Source organism: Rhinatrema bivittatum, chromosome 17 (assembly GCF_901001135.1).
Source record: "Rhinatrema bivittatum chromosome 17, aRhiBiv1.1, whole genome shotgun sequence".
Taxonomy (NCBI): domain Eukaryota; kingdom Metazoa; phylum Chordata; class Amphibia; order Gymnophiona; family Rhinatrematidae; genus Rhinatrema; species Rhinatrema bivittatum.
In genome coordinates this window covers 18108689-18130786 of record NC_042631.1, presented here as the reverse complement: position 1 = coordinate 18130786, position 22098 = coordinate 18108689, and the positions used below count along the sequence as shown (strand labels likewise).

The following is a 22098-nucleotide window of genomic DNA, read 5'->3' as shown; positions in this document are numbered from 1 at the left end:
AACATGAACTTGTTATCAGTAACCCTTTTTTTCAAGGATTCAGTCCTCGCTACTGCTCAGTTACTCAACTCTCGGTATTCAGTCTCACATTCAGATACTATTTTAAAGGCAAGGCTCTTTGTTCCACAGTTGAGAATCTGAATTCCAATAGGTGCTCTTATATATTCTGGGTGAGAACATAAGTGTGTCATGCTGAGTCACATTAAAGGTTCATCAAGCTCAGCGTCCTGTCTCTAAAAGGGGCCAATCTTTATGGGATCTGCAGATCCTGTAAAGAGTAGATATATTTCTTGTTACTCACTCTCAAAGACAATCTACCTGACTAAAAATGGGTTTTGGCCTTTTCCTTCAGGAACGTGTCCAAACCCTTTTTAAACACAGTTGTACAAAAGGCGGAAAAGCGGAATATACATCAATTAAATTAATTAATAAGATGCATTAACCACGTCCGCTGGCAACAAATTGATAGCTTGATTGTATGCAGGTGAAAAAATACTTTCTGGGTTGTGATTCTTATTATGTAACTCAGCATTGGGTACATAGTTAGGATTTTTTCTTTCCTAATGGGCATCACTTTGTACTTGTCCACATTAAATTTCATCTGTTAATTAGATGCCCCGTTCTCCAGTATTGCAAGGTCCTTCTGCAGTTCCTCACAATCCCCTTGTGTTCTAATAACTTGAAATAATTCTAGATCATCTGCAGATTTGATCGCCTTGCTTGTTGCTCCCTTTTCCAGAAGCTCAAAAATGAACAGGAGGACTGGCTCAGTGGCATTGCTGTGCTGCCATGCAGAGGACACCTAGCTCAGACCTTCCACTCCCCAGGCCAACTGGTGATTTCTGAGGACCTGCAGGAGGCCTGGGCATGGCCGCCAGCTGAGGACCATTGCTGCAATGACTGGGCTGGGTGAGTTGGGAGGGACTATAAAGAAGGGGAAGCTGGGAATGAAGGCTCCTGGTGCCAGATCCCAGGCCTGGTTTCAACTGAGCTGGAAGCTAAAAGGAGCCAGAGGAAACTCTCACGTCAAAAAACGGAAAAAGGATTGCTGCCTTTAGTGCAGGAGACAGAAGGTGAAAGGGGAGGAAGAGGGGATCTGAAAAAAGGTGTACAAAGACAGCCAAATTTATGCTAACTTAATCTTCTACGTGTTGCTCAGTATCTATCACATACTGTACATAGTCCACTCGGTGATGTCTGTCAGGGGCCATGCGGTTTATACTGGAGGCTGGTGGTTGCTCTTTGCACTCCATCGTGTGTGCTTTGCAAGGAGCACAGAGCAGCAGCGAGCCTGGCGAGCTACAAGGACGAAGGTAATGGAGTCAGGCTGGGGAAGAGTGCTGGGGTGGTAGGAGGGTATAAACCCTTCCTCCAGGCACCAGCCTGTACACACTCTATAATTTCTCATTGTAAGGTCATAGCAAATCTGCAGAAGACTTTGTACCTGGGCTGCCGCATCCCATCAATATACAGAATTTGTCCTCCATGATGTGTCTTTTCTGAATAGGGGATAAAAAAAAAAAAAGAGATAATCAGAAGTACATTACAAACCTTGCATTTACTTAGATGTAAAGCTCCATCTTTCCACTCTTGATCTTTCTTCCTCTGCCAAACCTTCAATGAAATAAACTGCCATTTCTACTTGGATGTCCCACCACCAACTAAATGGGCCAGCTTTATCTAAATTACATTCCAGCGCAGTTCTATTGAAAGTGTCAGGAGAAACCTGATAAGTCTATCCCAACCTGTCCTAAACTGAACATCTTCTTCTTTTCTCTATTCCAGTAGCGTTAGTCTTCTAAAAAATAAAACAGGTACCAGGCTGGGGCCAACTGCGGCCTCCATCTTCTACTTTTTCCCCAATGGGAAAAATGATGCAAGTTTAAAAAAAAATTCCAGATCAGTGAATCTGGCACAGAATCGCCACTGCCCCAAGGATCCAATTAAATAGGATTCCACATATATCTGCTCTCTCTGAAACGCTTCACACTCCTTCCCTCCTCTTCTCTCACACTGAAGTGCCAAAAGGCAGAATATCAATAAAAATTACAGAAATAAATACAAATAACTAAGTCCTGGGGCCTAGATAACTGATAATGTTTCTTTCTCTGCCTCTCCCTCACACCCTCCTGCCAAAACAGTCACCTGTGGCCTCCTCATTTCCAGTTCAGATTATAGGGAGGGCAATAATCAAAGACATTTCCATGGCCCCGTGAAAGGGGCTCCTTGATTATGGTCCACCCTGCAGAAGTTTGCAATATTTTAAAAAATGCACTCAAATTTATTGGGGCCGGGAGGGGGCAAAGAACAAAATATGCATTGTTTTGTTCTGAAAAATCAACCGCAGGGAAAGCAGATTTGATCTGCCCACTAGGAAAGAAAAAAATCCTAACTATGTACCCAATGCTGAGTTACATAATAAGAATCACAACACAGAAAGTATTTTTTCACCTGCATACAATCAAGCTATCAATTTGTTGCTGGCGGACGTGGTTAATGCATCTTAGTAATTAATGTAATTGATGTATATTCCACTTTTCCGCCTTTTGTACAACTGTGTTTAAAAAGGATTTGGACACGTTCCTGAAGGAAAAGGCCAAAACCCATTTTTAGTCAGGTAGATTGTCTTTGAGAGTGAGTAATAAGAAATATTAAAAAGCCGCAAATCTCTGCAGGTAATTTTTTGGGTTAGGCAACGGTCAAAGCAAAACTACTGCTATAGCTTTGCTTTAAGTATTGGCGCAAACCCTAGTGATTTGCAGCAGTAGGAGCACTTTTATCCTCGTCCCCCCATCCCTCTTCCTCTGGACATGAGTAGCTTGCTCATGTGGAGGCTCCTTGCATTGTCTGAATACCTTTTTTAATCAATTTATCAATGACAGTTTGCCTTCGATTCAACTCTTCATCCAACAGGATTTCAAAAGGCGCAGAATGTTGCTTTATGCTTGAAATGGACTTCTTGGGGACCGCTGGAAACCGTGCCTGCTGAATCTTCTTTGTAATGACAGAATGGTACTGCTCGATATTTTGGGTTCGAGGTCTGAGAGGGATGCGGTAGCTATACGCATTATTCCAGGAAATCTCATCTATGGGACAGGCAGAAATAAAAATGCTCATCCTGCATTTTCCCCTGAAGGAAAAACCTGGACGTTCACAGTATTTGCAAGCAGTCTAGCAAGATTATTAAAAAGTCAAACTAAGGGCTGGATTTCGTTTCCCATGGACACAGAATGGGAGAGAAGTCTTTAGGAAGCAACCTGCAATCTGTCCGCTTTGCTTCAAGGTCCCTGTGAATTTTTTTTCCCCCCACAGCCTTTGCACCAGTTTTCAAAGGGAAAAATATGCATTTACTCTCACGATAAAACTTGCCACAAGTGCAAAGTACCAGTGGATATTTCTACTTCCTTTTGCTGGGGGTACTTTTTTTCATGGAAAATAATGCATAGAGATTCCAAAATGCAGTCTACATGCATTACTTTTAGGGCTTCTATTCTTAGTGTTTCTAAATTCTAAATTATATTTTCCAGCTAATTAAGAGTTCTTTGAAAGTACCCAGAAATCAGTGGGCTCAAAACTGAAAGATGGCTGTTTAAGTAACTTAGCCGGATATGAATTATCCGGCTAATTTACAAGGACTATTCAACAGCATGTGGAAAATTTAAAAAAGATGATTAAAGCAGGCAAAATGCTTTAAAAATTGCCTTCTAAAGAGAAAAGTAAATAACAGTGATAGGGGCCCAGGCTGGTGTGCCAAGATTCAGAGCTGTATATTCTGCAAATACTGGACCTCATTAATAGATTCAAGGAATAATCAGATACTTACTACAGTGCTGGAATGGTAGGTTGGTTGCCATATCTATGTTCTGGGAACCTGAATTAATTTCACTTGACTTCATTAAACAAGGCTTTTCTAAAATCAAAAACAGAATTTTTTTTTTTTAAACTAATCCCTAATTTTCTTCACAGACTGTAGGCTTTGCCCCTCCACCATCTGCTGGAAAGAGAGAAATACTGACGGACTGTAGGTGGCACCAGAGGGTATAGGGCAGAGTCAGTCAAAACCTCTCTGTCTCCATCTGCTGGTGGGGAGGCAAAACCCAGGAGTCTGGACTGGTCCGGGTACGTACAGGGAACAAGGCTTTTCTAAAATCAAAACCAGAAATACCAGTAAAGTCCAAGGATCATGTTTACTCTTCCACAAGATCTGCCTTAACAGCCTTAGGGTAGCAAAAACGCTATATGAAATCATAGTAACAGAGCTGGGTAGGGAGACCAGTGATTGAGGATGGGACCTTAGTATATTCAAAGGTTTAGACAAGGGCCCAGATTAATGGCTGGTCTTATTGGATCTATCAGTAACATATAGAAACATAGAAGTGACGGCAGAAGAAGACCAAACGGCCCATCCAGTCTGCCCAGCAAGCTTTCACACCTATTTGTTTCTCTGACCACTGAAGTCAGGGCCCTTATTGGTAACTTTTTGGTTCCAATTCCCTTCCACCCCCACCATTGATGTAACCTCCAACTTCATGGACCATGACATTTTATTAAATCATCTCATGGTCGTTAGTATCAACGATACAACGTGGGATTGGTTTGAGTCTTTTGTGAAACATAGAACCCAGTGGGTACAGTTCAGCCCTGAAACCTCAGGGACTCAAACGGGCTAGGTTTTGTTTCCCCTATTGCTTATTATCTACAGCCAGGCCTTTGGGATAACCGATATGAAATGAAATCAGTTGCCTCTGATATGCTGAGGACATCTCCCAGGTTTACTTAGAGCTGGGAAGTGATCAGAAGAATATACACGAGAAACTTACTGGATGCCGTGTATTTGTGGGATGGCCAAGTAAAGTTTCTAGGCTGGAGTCATAGGCATGCAGACTCCAGCCTTCCTTTCTTACAGATTTCAGCTTTATTAAACGCAATCAGCATACAAATATGTAGACTGCTTACCTCGAGCAGTCCACTCAGCTTTACCTTATACCAGAAAGGTCAGGAGTTGCCTTCTCCTGGAGACCTGGGGCCTCTCTTCCCAGCTGGGCTCCCGCCCTCAGAGCTCTCTCCCTCTATGGGTTTTAAGGTGGACCGGACATTTAGCCGGATGCCACCCAGGTTAAGGAGGGGTAGTAGGGCCATTCCTTTACAGCATATTTAAACACATCCCATAATATTTTTTCTACGCTGCTCTAATTCCGTACTGTTCACGTAGAGTATCAACTCCTGTGGTAGCAAGGTGACGTTGGCATTTTTAAACATAAAGACTAATCTATGTTAAAATACTGTATGGTGACACTCAAAGATCAATGCCCCTAGCAAGCCATGGGAGAAACTGCATAATTAGCTTGCTACTGCATAATTGACAACCTGCAGAGTAGGTGGTGAGGCTGAGGCTGTAGCAGATGAAAGAAGAGGCACTCCCGATCCATAATCCAGCCCCTTTCCTTCTGTTGTATTCCCCTCCCCACTTCTCCTGTCCTGTCCTACAGTGAAGAGGAGGGAGGGTAATGTTCCAGTAGAGAGAATGAGTTCTTAAATCAAACCAGAGATGGTTTTGATATAATTCCTAGTTGGAGTGTTGCCCCTTTAGAAGAATTTCATCTTTATACAAAGGTTGTTGCACCTGCGTATGTGGCCAATCATACACCATTTACAAAGATCTGGTTTTAGGAAGGCTGCAACTGCTGGTGTCTCACAGCTGGCAGAGGGGCATTCATTTCAATTCTTAGAAGCCTTAATGACGGACATGACTGCCGACAAGTTTCAAACGTGATTATTCCACCCCTTTCTTGTATCTGTTACTCTGTGTTCCAATATATGTGCACATATCTTTCTGTGTAACTAACAGCATGGCAAACTACTGATGCTGAGGGCATTTTTTTTTTTTTAACATCTATAAGCTCGTGTATTTCTCAAGAAAATACATAAAGGATGGTTGCACTATTTCAATTCAAATCAATGCAATGTTTTCACAGTTAAAATTTAGTAAACGTATATCTTAATTTTACAAATTGTTGATTTTTCTCCTTGGTACATTTTTAGTTTAAATATTGTTTAAAAACAAACAACATGAATAGTTTTCCATAAAAAATTGACATTTTTTGCACAGTCATAAATTATGCAAATTTGCCACACGATTGCCACAGAATTTGCTAACTCTTGTCGCAACATCTTGAAAAATCTGACAGAGGAGAAAACCAGGGGCTTTGATGAAGACATAATTGTCACATATGTGTTGTATAGAAGCTCATGATAGAGGTCTGTAAAATCATGAGTGAAATAGAATGGATAAATGTAAATCGGTTATCTACTCTTTCACAAAATACAAAGACTAGGGGATACTCCAGGAAGTTATTAAGTGGAAACATAGAAATGACGGCAGAAAAGGACCAAATGATGCACCCAGTCTGCCCAGCAAGCTTATGCCAGTATCTGCTGCACTGTGCAGGTCACCCTCCTGCTTATCAGTTTTCCAGACCGTAAACCTCAGGGCCCTCAGATGCTGTCCAAATCCAATTTTCCCTTAACCCCTGCCAAGGAAGCAGAGAGCAATGATGGAGCCGCATCAAAAGTATCAGGCTTAATGATTAAGGGTAGTGAAAGCCGCATCAGCAAGTTAGCCTCATATTTATTTGTTCCCCAAACTGTAAAAGTCGGGACCCTCGTTGTTGCTGACTGAATCCAATTCCCCTTTTCCCACTGCCAAGCAGAGAGCAATGATGGAGTTGCATTAACAGCATCAAAGCTTATTTGTTACGGGTAGCAACTGCCACACCAGCAAAACCTTTCAGGTATCTGAAGATCTGTATCATATCTCCCCTGCACCTCCTCTCCTCCAGGGTATACATATTTAGGTCCATCAGCCTCTCCTCATAAGTCTTCCAATGCTGACCCCTCACTAATTTGGTCACTCTTCTTTGGACCACTTCTATCTTGTCTTTATCCTTTCTGAGATATGGGCACCAGTACTAAACGCAGTACTCCAGATGAGGCCTCATAAAGGACCCGTACAAGGCATTATCACCTCTTTTTTCTTACTGGTTATTATTCCTCTCTCTGTGCAGCCCAGCAGTCTTCTGGCTTTAGTTATCACCTTGTCACATTGCTTCACCATTTTCAGATCATCAGGCAGTATCACACCAAGGTCCCTCTCCCAGTCCGTGTGCATCAGTCTTTCACTCCCCATCACATACAGTTCTTTTGGATTGCTGCTCCCCAGATGCAGGACTCTGCACTTCTTGGCATTGAATCCCAGCTGCCAAATCTTCAACCACCCTTCAAGCTTTCTTAAATCACTTTTCATTCTCTCTACTCCTTCACGCATATCCACTCTGTTGCAGATCTTAGTATCAACTGCAAATAGACAAACTTTACCTTCTATCCCTTCCGCAATGTTGCTCACAAAGATATTGAACAGAACCGATCCCAAAACCAATCCCTGTAGCACTCCACTTAACACCGTTCTTTCTTCAGAGTAGGTTCCATTTACCATTGCATGCTGTCTCCTGTCAGTCAACCAGTTTGCAATCCACGCTTCTACATTGGCACCTACTTACAAGCTTCTCATTTTGTTCACGAGTCTCCTATGTGGGTCATTATCAAAAACTGCTTGCTGGGCAGACTGGATGGGCCGTTTGGTCTTCTTCTGCCGTCATTTCTATGTTTCTATGTAAAATCCAAGTAAATCACATCCAGCGTTCTTCCCTGATCCAATTCCCTAGTCACCGAATCTAAAAATTAAATCAGATATTGTCTGACAGGACCTTCCCCTTTTGAATCCATGCTGCTTCAGGTCGAGCAACCCACTGGATTGTAGATAGTTCACTATCCTTTCCTTCGGCAAAGTCTCCATTAATCTTCCCATCACCGAGGTGAGGCTAACTGGCCTGTAGTTTCCAGCCTCCTCTCTTCTCCCACTCTTGTGAAGTGGGACTACCACCACTCTTCTCCAATCTTGTGGCACACTTCCGTTAACAGGGATCTATTGAACAGGTCCTTCAGCAGACCTGCCAGCACATCACTGAGCTCTCTTAGTATCCTTGGGTGTATCTCATCCGGCCCTAAGGCCTTGTCCACTTTCAGTTTTCCTAGCACTTCCCATTCATTCTCTTCTGTAAACTGAGTAACGTCTACTCCACCCCTATCCAGTCTTATCAACTAGCGACGGTCCTTCTCTAGGGTCTTCTTTAGTGAACACCAAACCGAAATATTTGTTTAATATTTCGGCCAATTTCTTTCATCTCTCTCCACACACTGATTTCTGTCACCTTTCAGTTTCACTATACCACTTTGGACCTTTCTACTTTCTCTGATATATCTGAAAAATGTTCTCTGAAAAATGTTCTGCTTTACCTCTTTGGCAATCCTTTCTTCTGCCTGACTTTTTGCTTTCTTGATTTCTTTCTTTGTTTCCCTCAGTTTTCACCAGATATTCTGACCTCTGTTTTCTCTTTTTGGGATCCTTTACATTTCTTGAACGCTGCTTTTTTTTGCCTTTATTTATCAGCCACGTCCTTTGAGAACCAGATTAGTTTCTTATTTCTTTTACTTTTGTTTACTTTTCTCACATATATTTATTTATTTTATTTATTTAGAGTTTTTATATACCAGCAATCATGAAAACATATCTTGCTGGTTTACATCGAACAGGAGTGCATTATAAACAAAAACTAGAACTGTGGTGTCCGAAAGTACAGTTACATTTAACAAGGGTAGCCGAACTTGGAGAAGGAAGAAGAGAGGAGAGAAAAGAGATGGTTAAACAATATACAATTTAAATATAGTATACAGAATAAATGTTATATACAAGAGGAGTGGTGTTTTAGGAGTCATTGGAATGTGTCATTGGGTTGTGTCCGGAAATGCTTGTTTGAATAACCAAGTCTTAAGTTTTTTCCTAAAAGTTGGGAGGCAGGGCTCCTGTCTGAGGTCTGTAGGAATGGAATTCCACAAAAGAGGGCCAGCTGTGGAGGTGGCGCGATCTCTTATGGTGATGTGTCTGGTCGTTTTCGCTGGGGGAACTTGGAGGGAGCCTCTATAAGCATCTCTAGTAGGTCTGGTAGAATTATGTGTTTGGAGAGGGAATTGAAGATCGAGAGTGGTAAGTTGATGTATAGTTTTGTAGGTGATGGTTATGGCTTTGTACATGATGCAGAAGTAGACTGGTAACCAGTGAAGCTCTTTCCGGACGGGGGATATGTGGTCTCTTTTCCCTTGCGCCTGTCAAGATTCGGGCTGCTGAATTTTGAACCATCTGTAGGGGTTGGAGTATGATGATGGTAGACCTAGCAATAGGGAATTGCAATAGTCTAGTTTCGAAAAAATGACTGCTTGGATGATCGTTCTGAAGTCTTGAGCGTGGAAAAGAGGTCTTATCCTTTTCAGGACCTGAAGTTTATAGAAGCAGTCTTTGGTTGTTTTGTTGATGTGTGCCTTGAAGTTTAGCCGGTTGTCTATTATTACTCCTAGGTCTCTAGCTTGTGTGGTAGGCAGATTGGTAGGAAGAGAACTGTTGGAGGTGTTGTTCTCAGGAGAGATGAGTAGGATTTCAGTCTTAGAGGAATTTAAGATGAGGTGTAGGCTGTTGAGTAGTTGTTTGATTTTTTTGTGGCATGATTCCCAGTAGTCAAGAGTATTAGAGTATGTGTCTTTGATAGGGAGAGTATGTGTCTTTGTAATTTCTCCTTTTAGTTTGGTCCACTGTTTTCCATCTCTCTCATTTTCTCCCAGTCTTCTAGTTCTACCTCCAGGTACGTCCCCATTTTGACAAAGTCCATATTTTTGAAATGCAAAACTCGGGTCTTTGTGTGACCTCTCTGTATCTTATTTGCGATATCAAATCATACCGTTTGATGATCATTGGTGCTCAGGTGGGTACCCACCCAGACATTAGAGACATTATCCCGTTAGTGAGCATTAGGTGAGTATAACTCCCTCCCTCATGGGATCCATTACCATTTGTTTGGACACAGCTCCTTGAAGGGCATCCACTATCTCTCTACTTCTGGTAGATTCTGCAGAAGGGATTCTCCAGTCTACATCCGGCAGATTAAAATCTCTAACAATTAACATTTCTCCCTTCTTTCCCACCTTTTGGATGTCTTCAACCAGATTGCTGTCTAGTTCTTCTGTTTGAGTCAAAGGCCTGTAAACCACTACAGTAAAAATGGATGCACATCATCATTTTTGTAGGACAGCCCATAATGCTTCTTCTCTAACCCATATTCCTTGCAGATCAGTTGCTTGGATATTGTTTTTGACATAAAGAGCTACTCCTCCCTCTTTTCTGTCCGCTCTGTCCTTCTCAACAAGTTATAGCCCGGTATAGCCGTATCCCAATCATGAGACTTGGTGATCCAGGTCTCTGTAATAGCAACTTTGTCCAAGTCGCTTTCACCTGCAGGTCTTGGCTTTTATTGTCCAGACTACGAGCATTTGTGGTCATAGCTTTCCAACTCATCTCCCTATGATTGCTGCTCTTCTTAGTCTCTTTTCTGCTATTTTGAAACTGATTGACTTTGTTGTTTTCTTTTCCCAAGTCCTGTCTTGCTTGGGGGTGACATGGCAATTTCATTGGCCACCTTCTGCACCCCCACCTTCTGGCTTAAACACCTCATAGTATATGCTCTGAATTTCTCACTTAGCATCCTTTTTCCGGCCAAGGACAAATGTACACCATCCTTACAGTATAAACTTTTACTGTTCCATAGACGGCCCCATCCACCAATGTAACCAAAACCACTTGATTTACACCATGCTTTGAGCCAAACACTGAACATATCTATATGGCAGGGCCTTTCCTTTCCCTTTCCATGAACAGGTAATACTTCTGAAAAAGCAATGGTCTTTGCCATGTGTCTAATCTTCATCCCTAGGTTTTGGAAATCTTTCTGTACTGTAAGGATACCATGCCTAGCAAGGTCATTGGCCTCAGATGGATGATAACATTCTGGAGTCTCTACTTTCTTCTGTAATTGCACTGATTATCTGGTTGGCATTTCTACTAGTGAAGATCCTGGATGACATTTAATTGTTGTGTCCCCATCAAAATTATTACCCAAATTGGTTCCTCTGATGACTGAGTCTCCCAGCAAAAGAAGCTTCCTTTTATGACCTTTGATAATATTTAAGGGTTTCTGGGTACACAGGGTGATTACATGCCTTTCAGATATCAGCAAATTTTCTATTCCTGGAGCTTCTTCATTATCCAGTGCAGAAAAGGTGTCTTTTCATCACAGGCCTCATTCTGCCAGAGCTCACTGTAATCCATTTATTCCTGGGTTTCTGAATCCTGGATCTCAGACTTCTCCTTGGGAGTGGGGTTGGATATTCAAGATGCTGCACAATTAGGGAAATTGGGTGTCGTATAGTCACACGTCTTGTTCTACCACAGCCCAGTGTAAACCATTTATTAATGGGTTTCTTAATCCTCTGTGGGAACTGGGGGAGATAGTCTGGATGCTGCCAGGGAGGGAGGGTTTCAGAAACTTGAGCAATTCCTCTTTCAGATGCATCAACTGCTTTTTCATTATAGACAGCTGAAAGCAAATTGCACATCTCTTAAGTCTCCAAAAGTGAGGCCTCGGTACATAAGCATCACAATTATTACACTGAATTAAAGACATTCTGCTAAACCTATCTAATATACAAGTTATTAGATAGGTTAGACTTAAGTACCAAAGTCCTTGGATGAACTATTTAAGAAAAAAATCACCCTTGGGGTGGGTGGGTGTGGGACAGAGCGAGAGGGAACAAATAACTCTTGTACATACCAGCCTTTTTTTTAAATAACAAACACAACTTCTTAATACAGATTAGCAATATCAAAACTTGAAAAATTAGAGAGAGATTTCAAAGCATGCAATACAGAAATTCAGAAGAATATCACCAAGAAAGCTAATTTTACATTTTTCAGCTTAACTGGCCACAAGAACAGGTAGCAATGTGTGTCTCCTTGAAATCAAATCTGACTAAGGAAGTTCTTGATGATCCCCTGCAATGCACTATGAGTCACCTGCCCCAAAGGAGGAAAGCCCAATACTACTTTTTGTTTATTACTTAATACAGACTAGCACATTTAATACAGGCTAGTACATTTAAAACAAATCAGAGAAAGTTCTTTCACGAAATGAGCAGTTAAGCTCTGGAATTCATTGCTGGATGATGTGATAAAGGTAGTTAGCATGGCTGAGTTTAAAACAGGTTCGGACAAGTTCCTGGAAGTGAAGTCCATAAACTATTATTAACCAGGTAGACACGGGGAAAAGCCATTAGTTATCCCTGGACATTAGCAGCTTGGGATCTATCTACTATTGGGATCCTGTCAAGCACTTGTGACTTGGATTGGCCATTGTTAGAAACAAGGCTTGATGGACCCTCAGTCTGACTCAATATGGCAATTCTTATGCTCTTATGTTCTCATAAACTGAACTATAAATATAACAAGAAGCTGGGGGGAAAGCAAAAATATCTTTTGATGACACTAACATCTTGTGACACTAACATCTTGTGATGCTCTTGACAAGTGAGGAATTTTCTTTACTTTTTAATCAAACTCGCTAGGATGTATTTTAGAAGAATATTTGTATGATTAACCTGGTCTAAGTGTAATAACTGCTGAAGTCTTACCTACGACTATGTCTTTAACTGTCTTCACAGGTATCTCTTCCTTATATGGTAATTCTACCTGATTGACCTATACGGAAGGGCAATTGAAATATTTATTTATTTAAAAATCTTATAGACCATTTAAAACGAATTCATATTAGCAAGAATCTCTAAAATAAATCAGTTTGCAGAAGTCTAGGAATTACATAATGCATAATATTGGATTACATATTACTGTTCATATAAAAATCATTCCCTAGAGGCAGTCCTCTGTGCTTTCATGCAGAAAACCCAATTTTGAATCCCAATTCCAACTCCCAAGGCAATTCCAGTAGTTAAAATGCAACTTATTTGGCACCAATGAAAAGGAAATTCTAAGATATCTTACTAGAATTCATTTCACAGTGAAATAACAGTTCTTCAAAGTGCCCATCCACTGTTTTAACCTATCTTGTAAAAATCAATCCTTCACAAGCTAAAGTAATATCAAACAAAACAGCTTTTAGCTATTCCTTTAAGATGATTTCTGGAACAAAAAAAAAACTCCCCCCCCCCCCCCCCGAGCCAGAAATTCAGTTGTTAAATGGGACTGTTGCTAAGAGAAATATAAAGGAGCTACACAGGTTAGGTTGCATTACATTTCCATTAAATGGCAAAGTCAATTTATTGGCCCAATTTTGAATCAGCACATCTTTTGCTAAATGATTTAATTTCTTGTGACTTCTGGAAGGAATAAAAAAAACTGAAAAAATTGTGCAAACAGTGGGACTTCATCGCAAAACTGCTAAATTTAAGAATCAAGCCAAAGTTTCATTGTTTGCATAATTTCTGTGACATTGTTTCCATTCCTAAAATTGCAGGAAATTAAATGCTTGCACAAAATAATATGCACTATATCAAATCTGGGCAAGCAAACTGTCTCGAGGGCTCACTGCACCTTTTTTTTTTTTTTTGCTTGAAACTTACAGCTTGGTCCTTACTGAGGAGGCAGAACACAACTGTTTAGATCCATAACAGGACAAATGTTAAGGCTGCCTGGGATGGAAAGTCTGTTTCTTTTTTTTTTTTTTTTTTTTCTTTTAATCTTTTCTATTTCTTTGAGGCAGTACTGCATTACAAAGGCATTTTGTTCAATGGCACGGTCTCTCAAGACAATTTGCTTCGCCTCTCTCAACATCTTTGACTTTTTTATATTACAGTAACCATATGAATGTTTATGTCAACTAAAACTGTACTTTTTATATTACAGCATCTCTTGCAGTGTTTGTCCTGTAATGCAGCCAGTACCTCTCCCATATCCGTTCATATGAGATTTCCTTTCAGCAGGTGTGTTAACTTTTCAATGAGAGTAATCTCAAAGACTTGTCTACACCAATGTTCCATCAAAGGTAATATTTTCCACAGAGATGCTATAGTAAATCATGCAGCATGCATCAGATGCTTAACTAATTGCTTTTTGCTTTTCCCCTGGGACCATTTACTGCACAATTCGAGCAAAGGAAAATTAGGTTCTGAACAACAAACTTTGCAGTGTATGTATATGATGTTTCTCATCTAGATAAGTCTGACACATAGAAGTTGATAGCACCATTTAACAGGCTAAGTTTGGATTTATCTGGCTAAGTGGTGGAATTTCAATATTTGGCAATGTTCAGTGGCTGCTATTTAGTCAGGTAAGTTCCTGGAGGAAAAGTCCATAAGCCATTATTATGGTTGATTTGGGGAAATCTATCAGCCTTTTGGGATCCTGCCAGGTACTTGTACCTGGATTGGCCACTGTTGGAAACAGGCTATTGGGCTTGATGGACCTTTGATCTGACCCAGTGTTGCAAATAGGAAAATTGGTTCTTACCTGCTAATTTTAATTTCTGAAATACCCCTGATCAGTCCAGATGAATGGGTTTTGCATCCTTACCAGTAGATGGAGGCAGAGAACAAAAGCTTTCTAGCACTGCTACATAAGCTAAAGTATCACCTGCAGTCCTGTACTCAAGCCAAAAACTAGCTTAACTCCCTCCTCTACATGAGCAGGGGAATAATGGTAGAGCCCTTCATGTCCACAGGAGGGATTGAACCTGCAATCCCATATAACGACAAGACTTCTCAGTCTTCTCTACTACACATAGCAGAGATATCAGTCTTTAAATAGGGCGGGGCTCTGGGCTGATAGGTGGTATTTCAGGAACGAAAATTAGAAGGTAAGAACCAATTTTCCTTTCCTGTTCATACTCCAGATCAGTCGACGAGTGGGATGGACCCAATCTCCCCTAAACTGGATAGAAAACTGAAAGAGCAGCTCAAAACACATGCTTCCCAAACGCCGCCTCATCAGGCATTCAAACATCTATTTGGTGATATCTGGTGAAAGTGTGAAGCAACAACCAAGTCGCTGCATGGCAGATCTCCTGCATAGAAACCACTTGACACTGTGCAGGCAGCAGCCTGCACTTTGGTTGAATGCGCCTGCAACCCTTCAGGAATTGCCCTTCACTTACAAAAATAATCCGATACTATGGCCTCTTTCAGCCACAGCACAATCATAAATTTTGAAGCTGTGCACCCCCTTCTTTGCTCCACAGAACAGCAAAAATGGTGAACAGACCTTTGAAATCCATGGTTAATGTTCAGATACCGAAGTAAAACCCAACAGACATCCAACTAAGGTAACTCTGGCATGTGGATCCGCTGCCTCCAGATGCCAGAACGCGGGAAGATCAACTGTTTTATACAGATAGAATAATGAAATTAATTGCGGCAAAACTGACGGAACCATCCATATCAATACCCCATTCTCTGAAACTTGAAGAAAAGTGTCCCTGCTCGACAAGGCTTGAAGTTCTGACATTGGTCTGGCCAAACAGACAGGTACAAGAAACACCATGTTCGGAGTCATAGGACGACCTGATAAGGGAGCAGACATCTCTGCTAGAGCTCCTAAGCAGCCCCCCTATTACATTCGATCCTGGCTACTGGATTATCATTTTTTTGTTGATTTCATTGTTCTTAATTTACTTATTTGTGTGCTTATTATCCTGTTGGTGACCAGTTGGAGTGATTATATGGACAAATTTGTTATTTGGGAGTTGCCTGATATGTTTACCAAGCCCCGGAAAACCATGGCAGGAAGCTCCTGCTACCAAAGTTTCCTTTCCAGCAGAAGTTATTCAGGAAATATCTTTGGAAATCTCAAAATCTCTCACTAAATCAGTGACTGATGTCTTAGAGGATCAACTTTCCAAAATGCAAATGTTTCTAGAGGGTCTCAAAGAACGAGTTAGCTCGCATGAGGCAAAGATTCAGGCAGGGGAGTCTCGGATCTCACAGCAGGAGGACCAATACACAGATCTAAAAAATCATGTCTCCCAGCTTCTACAGTCCAATGAGCAGCTTTCTAGTAAAATAGAAGACCTTAAAAACAGGTCCTGCAGGAGCAATGTTCGTTTGATCAGCATTCCAGAATCAGTACAGGATCTGGAACTTAGCAGGTTGTGTGAATGTTGGCTGCCTGAGCAACTAGGTCTTTTGGGTGAACAAAAGTTGATTCTTGTGGAGAAAGCCTACAGTCTTGATGTACATTGGCTGGATTCCTCTAAACCACTTCCAATAATTGCAAAAATCCTCAACTACACTGATAAAGTTAACATTATGACTGTGTATTGCAAGAAGAGAGATTTGTCTTATGAGGGATCCAGAGTGCTACTTTTTTTCAGATTTCTTGACAAAAGTCACTGAGGAACGAAGAGCAAGTTTGTTTATCGTACATGGTGTTTTGCATAGATAGCAGATTAATTAGCCATGCTGTCTGGGTACGTCTTCCGTGCTTCTAGGTGGCAGAGCTCTCTCTAAGTCTAGTAAAATCTTTCAGCTAGGAGCTCCCTCCTGCATGTTGCCAGTATTGCCTCAGGCTCCTCAGTCAGTATCAAAGCAAGTCAGTTAGGTTAGAACTGTCTGGGGAGGCGGGCAAGCCAGCATGGCTAATTCATCTGCTATCTATGGAAAACACCTTTTACAGTAAGCAAACTTGCTCTTTTCACATAGATAAGCATCTGAATTAGCCATGCTGTCCAGCTGAAGTATTGAACATTTGTGTTATGGCCATAGTGCTTGATTTGCTCAATACTAGAGGTAATGGCGAACAGTTCCTATGAAGGCTTCGGTTTAGGGGAACTTGTGCTCTTCTGAAGGATAGTCTGTCCCATTAATGCGTCATCTGCTGCTTGTTTATTCAAACAATAATGGGATGTGAAAGTATGTAACGAGGACCATGTTGCTGCTTTACAGATATCTATAATTGGTACTTCATGTAGGTTGGCTATTGAAGTTGCTATTGCTCGTACCTGATGTGCTTTATGTGTTGCAGGTAACGTCTGTGATAGTTGACTATAGCAAAACTGGATGCATTTGGATATCCATGTGGATAAGGTTCTCTTTGTTACTAGCCATCCTTGTGAATTGGGTTTGAATGAAATGAATAGTTGGGATGGCCTAGTGGGAGAATCTGTTCGCTGTTTGTAGTAAGCCAGTGCACGTTTACAGTCTAGAGTATGTAGTTTCCTATCATTATCATTGTGATGAGGTTTTGGATGAAACGTAGGTAAGGTGATAGTCTGGTTAATATGGAAACTGGAGAGCACCTTTGGAAGAAAATTTCGGGTGTGTCCGTAATGTCACTTTGTCATTGTGAAATTGAAGATAAGGAGGGTAGTAAACCAGGGCTCGTAGTTCACTTATCCGTCTTGCTGAAGTTAATGCCACCAAAAAGAGCACCTTCCACGAAAGGTAACGAAGGTGACAATTTTCTAAAGGTTCGAACGGTGGAAGCATGAGCTGTTCGAGAACTGTGTTAATATCCCACGGCACCGATGGTTTCTGTAAAGATGGACGTAGGCGCAGTACTCCTTTTCATGAATCTTGAAACTAAAGAATGACATGAAATAGGCTCTCCATTAAGAGGAATGTGGCAAGCTGCGATAGCGCTTAAATGTACCCTTAAAGAGGAAGTGGCAAGACTGTCACTGTATAGCAGATGAAGGTAAGCAAGAAGTTGTTCTGGTGAGCAAGTGAATGGGTCTGTTTCTGTAGATAAACACCACGAGTTATAGTGAGTCCATTTTCTCTGGTAATTGAGCCTTGTAGAAAGTTTCCTTGAGGATAGTAATATGTCCTGAAGAGCAGGAGATATGTTCAAATGTTGGTATGTGAGCCTTTCAATCTCCATGCCGTGAGGTATAGGGAAGAGTGAAGGGGATGTAGTAGTGATCCGTTGTCCTGTGTAAGAAAACGATCGCTGCCTCCCAGAGGCATTGGATTACAAATTGATAGGCGTAGGAGGTAGCTGTACCATGGCTGCCTTGGCCATGCCGGTGCTATGAGTATTAGATTCGCTTGGTCTTCGATACACCTCTGAATCGTTTAAGCAATGAGAGATATCAAAGAAAATGCGTACAATAGATTGTGTGTCCAACTTGTTTAAAAAGGCATCCGGAGCGAGTCTGTGTGGGCTCGGGTAAACTGAGCAAAAGGTCTTTAGTTTTGTGTTGACTTCTGTTGCAAAGAGGTCTATGGATGGGAGACTCCAAATCGAGAATATGTGGCTGGTCACTTCTGGGTTTAGCTCCCATTCGTGGGGGTGAAAAATCCTGCTGAGTCTGTCTGCTCTTGAATTGTGAATGCCTGGTAGATAAGTCGCATGTAGGGAGATGAGCCTGCATTGGGCCCATTCCAGAATCTGAACCGTTTCCTTACATAGGTTCCATGAACCGGACCCTTCTTCTTTGTTGATGTAAAACATTGTAACTTGATTGTCCGTGTGAATCATTACAATTCTTTCCCGAAGGAAGTTTTCGAAGGCTCAAAGTGGATAAGTACCGCTCGTAGTTCCAAAAGGTTTATGTGCAGTGTCCGTTTGTATGAAGTCCACTGACCTTGTGTTTGTAAGTGGTTCAAGTGTGCTCCCCATCCTGTGGGGGATGCATCTGTGGTTAGTATGATCTGATGTCGTAATGGGCGTAAGGGGGAGCCCGCTTGCAGGGTTTCTGGAAGTATCCACCACTCTAGATCCTGTTTCATGCTGTTGGTTAATGAGATGGGGGTAGACAATGGTTGGAGAAATTGGTCCCATTGATGTTTCAATCCCCATTAGAGGCGGCGTATATGAAGGCGCGTATTTGGAACCACATAAATGGATGCAGCCATATGTCCAAGAACAGTGAGGACTTGGCGCGCTGGTGCACTCATAGTGCAAAGAAGAGTTGTAGCTAGCGTTGAAAGCGTTAACACTCTCGGATGCGGCAGGAATGCCCTGTCTTGAACTGTGTCTATGAGGGCTCCTATGAACTGCAAAGTCTGAGTAGGTTCCAGATTTGATTTTTCATAGTTGATGAGAAGACTTAGATTGTCTAGGCACAAAATTGTTTGAAGAAGATTGTCTCGTAATAGTGCTTGATTGTCAGCTACTATCAGCCAATCATCTAGATAAGGAAATATCTGCACCCCCTGTAGTCGAAGGTGTACCACCACCACTGCTAGGCATTTGGTAAATACTCTTGGGGCAAAGGAAAGGCCAAATGGAAGGACTTTGTATTGGAAGTGTTGATTTTCCATCTGGAAACATAGGTAACATCTGAAATTGGGATGGATTAGTATGTGTGCATATGCATCCTTCAGGTCCAGTGAACACATCCAATCCCTGGGTTGAAGAAAGGGGAGAATGGATTTGAGAGAAGTCATCTTGAATTTCTCCGTTTGAAGATATTTGTTGAGAGAACGGAGGTCTAAGATTGGGCGTAGTCCTCCTGATTTCTTGGGAATTAGGAAATATTGGGAGTAAAACCCTAGATGCTTCTCCGGGTAAGGTATCTTCTGAATGCAATTGTTTTGTAAGAGAAGTTGTATTTTTTGCAGAAGATGAGATTTGTGAGATGCGAAAGCTTTTTGATGGATTCGGTGTGGAAGTGTGGGAAGCGAGGAGAAATGGAGCGAATATCCATATTGTATTATGGATAGTACCCATTGATCCGATGTTATTTTGGTCCAAGTTGGAAGAAAATTGGATAATCTCCCCCCCCCCCCCCCACACTGGTGGTGGTGGTGGTGGTGGCAGAACAACCTTTAAAATCCTGATGAAGGTTTTTCTGGCCGAGGATCAGGTTGCTGTCTAAGTTGACGGGGGTTTCTTGCACGCTGACGAGGTGCTGTTGTTTGATATGGTTGTTGCCTTGGTGGATAATAAGTTTGAGGTTTATAATATGGTTTATAAGATTTGAAAGATGGTTTCCTGTAAGGAGCAGGAGCAGTGTATTGACGTCAAGTTGTGGTGGAATGTTGAGGTGCTGTTAAAGAGAGGACCGCCATTTTTTTTGTTCTTTAAGCTTTGTAACGGTAGTTGTAAACTGGTCTCCAAACAAATTATCCAGGCGACAAAGTAAATTAGTAAGCTTGTCGTGGACGTCAACACAAATAGCACTAGAGCGTAACCATGCAAGATGTCGTGCTGCTAAGGCATTTGCTGAAGATTTAACCCTTCTTCCAAGTTATAATATGGAATAGGTAATGTGTCATCTGGAGATGCATGTTGTAGGTGTGGTTTTAGTGCCTGTAAGCTCTCAAATAAGTATTGAGCTATATAAAACTGATGATTTTGTATCCTGGCATTGAGCATTGTGGATTGGAAGGACATTTTAGCAAATTCATCTAGGGATTTATTTTCCTTAGTTGAAGGAGTGTTAGAATGTATCTTTGCCTTCTGAGCTTTCTGCATCGCAGATTCAACCACGACTGATTGGTGTGGAAGTTGAACTGCAGCATGAAAGGCAGAATCCTTCATCCGGTATTTGATATCCACTTTCCGAGATGTCGGGGGGGGGGGGGGGGGGATAAAGAGTGTCCCATGCTTTTTCCATTAAGGTTGTTAAAACCTGATATTGTGGCAAAGTTACCGGCTCATTGGGAACATCAAATATTTTCAGGATGCCCAACATTTCTTGTCGGGGATCCGGGATCCTCTTAGTTTCAACATTCAATATCTGACCAACTTTCTCAATAAATTGAGAATATGAGAGGTCCTCCGGAGGGGAAGAAGGTTGTGGAGGTAAGTCTGGCGGATCAGAGGGGTAACCCATTGATGAGTTTAAGGTAGTATCTGAATCTGAAATGTCCTCTGTAATTGGTAGCTGTGAAGGTGGGAGGCTTTTTGGCACCGTACCAGGTAATGCTGGATCTTCTGGAACAGATAATGGTTGTTGTGAAAGACCAGTAGGTGGTACTGTCGATGTTGCTACCGACTGTAACAATTGATTAAGAATGGTGGTGATTTGAGACACTGCTTGTGTCACTAATGCGGACGTAGATGGTTGTTTAGATGGTGCGGGCCTTAATGGTGGCTGTGAAGGCAAAATATTTCCTGGAATCTGTGCACCAATGGATGATACAGAAGCAGAAGACGATGATCCAGATGATAGAGATGTGTCCGAAAGGCGTATTGGTGATAACTCGCCTTCTGATTTTATCGGCAAGGGTGCTGAAACTTGTTTCTTCCCTTTATGACCAGAATGATGCTTCTTTGGAAGTTTAGGAGTTGGCTGCATCGGGGAAGCCCCCAGTGCGTCAACAGGAGTGGGTTGTGTCACAGGTGCGTCGCTTGAAGCAGATTGCGCCGCAATATCTTGTCGACGTTGAATGCATCTGGTCGATGCTTCTTTGACGCAGTATGAGGTTTGCGTCGATGCGTCAGTGCTTCGACGTGTCAATGCATAGGTAAGACCACGCTTCAATATGGCGTTGGCTCTCTTATCTCCAGAGTGTCGATGAAGTCGAATGCGTCGGTGAAGCACACGGCCGCGATGCCACCGACGCATCCCCCGCTCCTTGAACCTATTCTTGGCTAGCGGTCACAGGAGGGTGTCCTGACCTGGGGGGTTCGACTGAAGAAGCTCTCCTCGATGATGGGGCCTTCTGTAATCACTTAGGACCTGGAGAGAAGCGAACAGAGGCTTCAGAAGCGACATAAGAGCCTGAAGCTCTGGACTGCAAGTCTTGAATCTTTGAAGCTCTCTGTCTTTGAACTCATGAGGACATGCGTTCGCAGTCCACACAGTTCTTTTGATCATGAAGAGGTCAGAGACAGAGGTAACAAGATGAATAGCCATCTGTGGCCGACATAATTTTGCCACATGAGCAAAATTTAAAGCCTGGATGAGGCATAGTTCAGCAAATCTCAGAGATGTTTAAAACTGCTGTTATTTTATGATTTTTTCTTTAACTTTTGTCAAATCTTTTGAAACTTTTTCCTCACAATTTTCAGTTTCTCTCAGGAGAGAGGAGCTCCGCGAGGCTAACAGTCATGCGGAAAAAAACTGACTGAGGAGCCTGAGGCAATACTGGCAACATGCAGGAGGGAGCTCCTAGCTGAAAGATTTAACTAGACTTAGAGAGAGCTCCGCCACCTATTGGCACGGAAGACGTACCCAGACAGCAGGGCTAATTTAGATGCTT

At 41.9% G+C, this 22098-nt stretch overlaps 1 protein-coding gene across 1 annotated transcript in view; it reads right to left on the bottom strand.

The window, feature by feature from the left end:
• The window catches only part of AGBL2 (ATP/GTP binding protein like 2), a 91619-nt gene that overhangs the window by 4149 nt on the left and 65372 nt on the right, over nt 1-22098 (bottom strand). Inside the window, exons 16-18 of the mRNA XM_029582075.1 lie at nt 12628-12694; nt 2856-3086; nt 1445-1499 (exon numbers count right to left, since the gene is read on the bottom strand). Coding sequence (XP_029437935.1) covers nt 1445-1499; nt 2856-3086; nt 12628-12694 — 353 coding nt within the window. The remainder of the gene's footprint in view (nt 1-1444; nt 1500-2855; nt 3087-12627; nt 12695-22098) is intronic.